Genomic DNA, 7,500 nt, shown 5'->3' on the forward strand with positions numbered 1-7,500 from the left:
TATATATATATATATATATAAGTATGAAGGGTTTAGGGTTTAGGGTTTAGGGTTTAGGGTTTACGCGATTATCTTTCCATGCATCAGCAAGAGAGAATCCAAGGAAACGCATTTTATAAGAAGCAACAATTAGTCCTGTCCTGTCTCTACCATGGTGGCAGTGCAGCAGGTATACAGTTGCCTTCTTGCTGCTGCTGCTGCTGCTGCTGCTGCTGCTGCTGTTGATGCTGTTTGTGTTGCTGTAGTCCGGGGGTGTAAGGCCTGCTGCAGCAGCAGCAGCTGCTGCTGCTGCTGCTTCCGTCAAGGAAGCAGCAACTAACGGATCCTCTAGGTGCCTCTTATGGTGATGGTGAGACATTTGCTGCTCCTGCTGCTGCTCGTCTTGCTGCTGCTGCTGCTGCGGCTGCTGCTGCTTCTGACTACATACATGGCATCCTGTTGGCCCTGGCAACGGTGTATCGTCACCTCCATGGGGAACCTCCTGCTCCTGCTGCTCTTGCTGCCCCTGCTGCTGCTGCTGCGGCTGCTGCTGCTGCATGCAAGGCCCGCAGTGCTTGCAGTGCTTTGGCATGCTGCAGTGTTTGCAGTGGTGGCATGCAGCAGCATGCTTCGGAGCAGCAGCAGCAGCAGCAGCAGCAGCAGCAGTCAAATCTGCTGCATATTTTGCTGCTGCTTCTGCATTTTTTGCTGCTGCTGCTGCTGCTGCTGTTGCTGCTGCTACTTCTGCAGCAGCATTGGGGTCTTCTTGGGTGTCGGACTCGGCAAGAGTCCTGGGTGGTGCTGCTGCTGGTGGTGCTGCTGGTGCAGCCCCTGGTGCAGCAGCAACAGCAGCAGCAGCAGCAGCAGCAGCAGCACGTGCTGCATCACCAGCAGCTGCATGCAAATGTATCTGGCTATACAAAAGATTTAATCTCTGCTCTAAGAAATCGCCGCACCAAGCCGCCAAATTCTTAGCCATCGCTATACGGTTCTGCAACAAACCCTAAACCCTAAACCCTAAACCCTAAACCCTAAACCCTAAACCCTAAACCGTAGCTAGCGAATACAGAGAATGTGCAAAAACAGGGAAATGTCAAACCCTCATATACAAACCCTAAACCCTCACGATAATCCAAGGCATATATCCAACAACTCAGCCTCTTCCCTCAGGCCCCAAGCCCTAAACCCTAAACCCTAAACCCTAAACCCTACCGGTTCGGGGACGTCGTAAGGGTTTACACTTTCTCCGTAGATTGGCCAATGGTGTACAGATACCGTAAGGTCACTACGGGCTTCCATTAAGCAAACTTCGCGATTTAACTCGCATTTTTCATTAAGCTGCATGCAAACCCTAAACCCTAAACCCTAAACCCTAGAAAACACCTCTAAAATATGTCAGAGTTCCAACGAAAACCCTAGAGACCTCAACGACAAACCCTGAACCCCCAACCATAAGTGCTAAACGCTAAACCCCAAACCGTAAATCCTAAACCCCAGACCCCAAACCCTAAACCCTAAACCCTAAACCCTAAACCCTAAACCCTAAATTCTTACACTATTATTATGTCCATTCCATACAAGAGGAAAGACTTTTAGCTCAAAGTTGTCGGGTAAAAAAAGACCCGCTAAATGTGCTTGGCGTTGCATTGCTCTTTTTAGTTCTTCTGTCATTATATAACCTGGACGTAAACCCTAAACCCTAAACCCTAAACCCTAAACCCTAATTAACAATAGTAAACCCTAATATGTAATAGAGGGAGAAAATACAAACCCTAGGATCCAAGTAGCACTACAGAAACCCTCGTAAACCTTAGGAACTAACGTGCGAAGCTGCAAACCCTCGCAAACACGGTCCAATACCTAAACCCTAAACCCTAAACCCTAAACCCTTTCTGACCTCCACCAGGAGAAAGAGGCATCGGCGATCGGAATAGAAAGGTGTTATTCTCAGGAGAAGCGTCAACAAGGCGCACCATATCCTCTGTAGCACAAACCCTAAACCCTAAACCCTAAACCCTAAACCCTCGAAACACCCGTTGGAGGTTCCAAGACCGTTTCAGTCTTGCTGCTGAGGGTTTAGGGTTTAGGGTTTACCTGAGAAGAAAGAAGGGAAGCTGTAGGCCCTGCACTCCTCACTCTTGGATACACGACAAGAGGAAGATATGGGGACGGTAGCTGCAACAGAACCCAAACCCTAAACCCTAAACCCTAAACCCTCAGTATGTTGAGGCGCACAAATATAGGTGCGCTAGGGTTTATACTATGACTGCCTAGGGTTTAGGGTTTATAGATTGATTAGGATTTAGTTGCATATGTTTCGGGCTAGGGTTTGGGCAGCCCCTGTCTGTCAGCGGGGTCCCCAGAAAGCTAGGGTTTAGGGTTTAGGGTTTAGGGTTTACGGGATTCAGAACCAGATAAACAACGAAAGAAATAGATGACCGCTAAACCCGCGAATAAGAGAAGAAGGCAAGAAACAGAAAGCCATTCAGTCCTTCTTCTTCTCTGTCGTGGGGTTCCTGCAGTCACCAAACCCTAAACCCTAAACCCTAAACCCTAAACCCTAAACCCTAGTACGTACTTAGCAGTCGAGCTAAAAAAACGCCTCTTCGTCCACAGATAGTCTCTGGAAGCTCACGAACAACCTAAACCCTAAACCCTAAACCCTAAACCCTAAATCCGCTCACCGTCGTAAGCGACATGATATCCATTAACGTCTGTAGGTTGCTGTTGGGGCCCCCAGGGGCCCCCTGCTGCAGCAAACCCTGCTGCTGCTGCCTCATCATACCCTTCTGTCTTCCTTTGTACATTAAGAGGGTTTGTGAGGGTTTGTGCCGCAGTAAGGGGCGTTCGGCTGTCTGCGCAGCCTCCCAACTCCATTGTAAACCCTAAACCCTAAACCCTAAACCCTAAACCCTAAACCCCATGTGGTATAATGGGGAAAATGAAGACTGACACCGCAGGAAGGACCGCAGGAAGAACTCGTTACTACACCCCCTCCCAAACCCTAAACCCTAAACCCTAAACACTAAGCGCTAAACCTCGCGTCTTCTGCTATTCTTTTTCTTTCTAGATCTATTTAAAGGCAAAATTTAGGCAAAAAAGACAAATGGATAAACCCTTTCCTCACAAACCCTCGCTTAGGTGTACAGACACGTCCGGTGAGGGGCCCCCCGGTGCTCCTGATGGGGAGGGGGGGCCCCTAATAATAGGAGGGTTTAGTTGTATTAGGGTTTATAAAAAGGGTTTAAATAAAGTATTTATAACAAATAAAATAAAATAAAATAAACACTAATCTAAACCCTAAACAGCGGAGAGGGTTTCGCGGCGATAGACGACTCTATCGCAGAAGGACCTCTAGGGTTTAGGGTTTAGGGTTTAGGGTTTAGGTAGGTACAAGGGAAAGTTGTTGTTTAGAAGTCAAATTGTTGAGAGGTTCAAACGCAACGAGCACTCTAAACCCTAAACCCTAAACCCTAAACCCTAATGCGTCTATCCTTTGCTAGGTAACAACGTACTGAGCCAACTGCAGACGATGACGCCAAACCCTAAACCCTAAACCCTAAACCCTAGACGGGAAGCGGTAAATAGCTAGCCAAGGACCTTCATGGCGATCCTCCAATGCGATAGCAAGCCCTATAAAACAAAAACCTAAACCCTAAACCCTAAACCCTAAACCCTTATTCTCCTCCTCCTCCTTCTCCCTGACTTTTGCTTTTACGTCGAGATCTAACCCTCTTTACTGCCGATTGTTTCTGCACGCACGCACAAACCCTAAACCCTAAACCCTAAACCCCAAACCCTAAACCCTAAACCCTAGACCTTAAATCCTAAACCCTAAACCCTAATGAATACGATCCTTACGGGGGTTTCTATAATCATCTTTTTACTCTTTTTACAAGAAAGAGGATTAACCCCTTTCTTCCTCCTGCACACATAAACCCTAATCACAACATTTGCTGCTGCTGCTGCTGCTCCTGCTCCTGCTGCTCCTGTTGCTGCTGCAGCAATAAGTGCAGCACAAGTAGCAGTAGTAGTACTAACGTCAGCAACAGAAGCAGCTGCAGCAACAGTAGGAACAACAGCAGCAACAGCAACAGCAGCAGCAACATCAGCTGCAGCAGCAACAGCAGCAGCAGCAACAGCAGCAGCAGCAGCAGCATTAGGGTGAGTTGCTAACTTCTTTTTCTTTGCTGCTTTTTCTTGTTCTTTTTGCTGCTGTATTTCTTCTGCTTGCTGCTGCTGCAGCAGGACAGTACAATCTTTTCCTTCTTGCTGCATTTGCTGCAGTTGCTGCTTCCTTTGTACCTTAAGACGTTCTTTCTCAGCAGCAGCAGCAGCAGCAGCAGCAGCACCAACTGTCCTGCTGCGCTGCTGCTGCTGCGCCCTCATTAAAGAAAATTTTGTTGGAGGCTCAACTTGAAGAACTCCTTTAAATAAAAATAAGAGAGGGAGGCCGGGTACCCGCCTGCAGCAGCAGCAGCAGCAGCAGCAGCAGCAGCAGCAAGAGCAGCAGCAGCAGCAGTAAGAGCAGCAGATTATAATAATCATCAGAGACAAGAGAAGTATAGACAGAAGAAGCAGCAGCAACAGCAGCAACAAACAGCAACAACAATAGCAGCAGCTACAACAACAACAAACAGCAGCAACAACAGCAGCAACAGCAGCAGCAGCAACAGCAGCAGCAGCAACAGCAGCAGCAGCAGCAGCAACAGCAGCAGCAGCAGCAGCAGACCTGAGTCTCTCCCTGAGTCTATTATCTTGAGTAGCAACACATAAGAGTCTCCTTTCTTGTTGACTAACAAGACGAACTATGCAGCTGTAGGCGTCACTAAGTGTCTCCTTTCCTCCTGCTGCTGCTGCTGCTGCTGCTGCTGCTGCTGCTTCAGGAGATGTCTCCCCATTTACTGCTGCTGCTGCAGTGGCGGAAACAGCAGCACTTGGATGCTGCTGCAGGTGTACATTTAATTGGCTTAAGTGTCTTGCTGCTGCTGCACTTGCTGCTGCTGCTGCTCCTATCTTGTGGTGCTGCTGCTGCTGCTGCTGCTGCCTACTCTCTAAGAATTCTCCTGGTAAACCCCCACCTATAAGGGCAGGGTGATGAAGAAATTTCTGCTTAGGTATATCCAGCTTCCTGCTGCTGCTGCTGCTGCTGCTGCTGCTGTTGCTGCTGCTGCTGCTGCTGGGGGCTGAGGGCTCGTCTTCGTCGCTGCTGCTACTATCCTCAAATAGGTGCCTTCTTTGAGTAGGCTGCTGCTGCTGCTGCTGATCAGCTGCACCTGCTGCTTCTTCTGCTGCTGCTGCTGCACTGTTGCTGCTGCTGCTGCTGCGGTGTTTGTTTCCCATTTCCTTCTTTGTTGGGGCCGCAGCAGCAGCAGAATCTGCAGCACCTGCTGCTGCGCCTTCTGCTTTTGCTGCACCGTCTGCTGCTGCTGTTGCTGCTGCTGCTGCGTCTGATTCGTCTACAACTGGTGTTGCAAGAGCAACAGCAGCAGCAGCAGCAGCTGCTGCTGCTGCTGCTTGTGCCTCCTCTTCGTGTTTACAAGGATACCTACATCGGTGCAGCACATCTAAACCCTAAACCCTAAACCCTAAACCCTAAAATAAATGCGACGAGGGAAGATGAGACTTGTTGGTAGATAAGAGTAAACACTAATAATAAGGGCTAGGGTTTAGGGTTTAGGGTTTACCTTCCATAGCGTTTTGCTGCTGCTGCTGCTCCTTCTGCACCAGGAAGACTCCTTAGCTCCTTCATTATACAAGGAGTTGTAACTGTAAGCATAAACCCTAAACCCTAAACCCTAAACCCTAGCTAGCGAGTACAGGATGTTTGTCTTAGGGTGAAAGGACTATCGATGACTGAGGTAGAGGCAGCTGGCAAGGGTTTAGGGTTTAGGGTTTAGGGTTTAGGACTTACGCATGCGGGTTTTGCCGCAGAGGACGCGAGGCAACAACTCAGCAGCATTTACTTTATGACGAAGACAAGCAGCAATAAATGTACCATCAACTGCAGCACAAACCCTAAACCCTAAACCCTAAACCCTAAACCCTAAACCCTAGACATGGGGAGGCAAAGAACCATAAACCCTTCCTTCTCTGCAACAGAAGAAATACTGAAGAAAGAGGGGTTATACAAATAAGGTGCTGAGACACTTCGGGCTTAAAGAAAATTAGGGTTTAGGGTTTAGGGTTTAGGGTTTAGGGTTTAGGGTTTAGGGTTTACCAATAACCTGATAAGGCTCCCGTATCCCGAAGTGGGTTGCATAGAAGCGCATTATCTTCTTAAAATTCTTTCTTCGACTCACCCTCATCTTCAAAAACCCTAAACCCTAAACCCTAAACCCTAAACCTTAAACCCTAAACCCTAAACCCTAGAACGCGGCTGGCTCCAGGAGGGAATTGCACCGTCGCTATCTGCGGTGTTGTTGGGCTGTATATAAACCCTAAAAAGATTCTTCTTGTTTCTTTTGCTGCTGTTGCTGCTGTTGACGGAATTGCTGCTGTTGTTGCTGTTGCCCTTGTTGCTGCAATTGCTGCAGTTGCTGCTGCTGCTGCTGACCAACAGGCTCCTGCTGCGTCGCAGCAACATACGCAGCCACTCCCCTTTTAGGGTCTTCGTTATAAAATAATTGAGAGCTAAACCCTAAACCCTAAACCCTAAACCCTAAACCCTAAACCCTAAACCCTAAACCCTAGCCCGTAAACCCTAAACCCTAAACCCTAAACCCTAGAATGCAGCGGGGGCCCCTGCAGCAGACCCGTGGGGCCCCCCGGCCGAGACAGGCAGCAGCAGGCAGTTCCAGCTGCTGCTGTTGCTGCCGCTGCAGCACAGCAGAAGCTGCTGCAGGTGTTGTTATAAATATTTTATAACACGAAAGGGTTTAGTGTTTAGGGTTTATTGAATAGTTCATGTATAAGGGTTTAGGCTTTAGGGTTTAGGGTGTGTGCCCTCGACGTCAAGACGGGTCGCTGTCGAGACACCGCAACCGCGCAGTCCACTGTTGTGGCTGTGAGGGTTTAGGGTTTAGGGTTTAGTGTTTAGGGTTTAGGGTTTAGGGTTTAGGGTTTAGGGTTTACGGTAGCAAGAAGAAAGATTGAATCTTCTGAGGTGTCTGTACCCCTCGTAGCAGCCCCCCCCCCTCCCTGCGTCGTCGTCGCTAACACCACCAAGAGCAGCAGCAACAGCAGCAGCAGCAGCAACAACAACAGCAACAAGAGCAGCAGCAGCAGCAGCAGAAGGAAGAAGATGTCAGCCTCTGACCCCGCTCTTCCTGTGGGGCGTTCGCCTCCCTCTTGGGTGATAGAAGAAGGGGATATAAAACACTGCAGCAGCAGCAGCAGCAGCAGCAGCAGGATAATCAGCAGCAGCAGCAGCAGCAGCAGCAGCAGGACAATAAGAGGATGTTTGTGTGTATTAGGTGGTATATTATTGCATGCAGCATTAGGTAGTATATATACATTAGGTGTATCATTTATATATTTTATTTCTTATATAAAAATAAATAATAATATAAATAATAATAT

The 7,500-nt window shown here is 48.4% G+C and overlaps 1 protein-coding gene across 1 annotated transcript in view; it reads right to left on the minus strand.

Moving 5' to 3' along the window:
- Positions 1-175: 175 nt before the first annotated feature.
- EMWEY_00034970 (hypothetical protein, conserved) overlaps positions 176-7,500 on the minus strand; it is a gene marked incomplete at both ends in the record, with an annotated part of 7,683 nt that continues 358 nt past the window's right edge. Inside the window, 15 exons of the mRNA XM_013481996.1 lie at positions 176-970; positions 1,192-1,317; positions 1,534-1,658; positions 1,877-1,960; positions 2,074-2,154; positions 2,379-2,495; positions 2,664-2,864; positions 3,580-3,612; positions 3,711-3,731; positions 4,809-5,527; positions 5,667-5,748; positions 5,894-5,983; positions 6,282-6,287; positions 6,536-6,612; positions 7,095-7,133. Of these exons, the coding sequence (XP_013337450.1) occupies positions 176-970; positions 1,192-1,317; positions 1,534-1,658; positions 1,877-1,960; positions 2,074-2,154; positions 2,379-2,495; positions 2,664-2,864; positions 3,580-3,612; positions 3,711-3,731; positions 4,809-5,527; positions 5,667-5,748; positions 5,894-5,983; positions 6,282-6,287; positions 6,536-6,612; positions 7,095-7,133 (2,596 nt within the window). The remainder of the gene's footprint in view (positions 971-1,191; positions 1,318-1,533; positions 1,659-1,876; positions 1,961-2,073; positions 2,155-2,378; positions 2,496-2,663; positions 2,865-3,579; positions 3,613-3,710; positions 3,732-4,808; positions 5,528-5,666; positions 5,749-5,893; positions 5,984-6,281; positions 6,288-6,535; positions 6,613-7,094; positions 7,134-7,500) is intronic.

This window comes from Eimeria maxima, genomic scaffold (assembly GCF_000499605.1).
Source record: "Eimeria maxima Weybridge genomic scaffold, Emw_scaff486, whole genome shotgun sequence".
NCBI lineage: Eukaryota > Apicomplexa > Conoidasida > Eucoccidiorida > Eimeriidae > Eimeria > Eimeria maxima.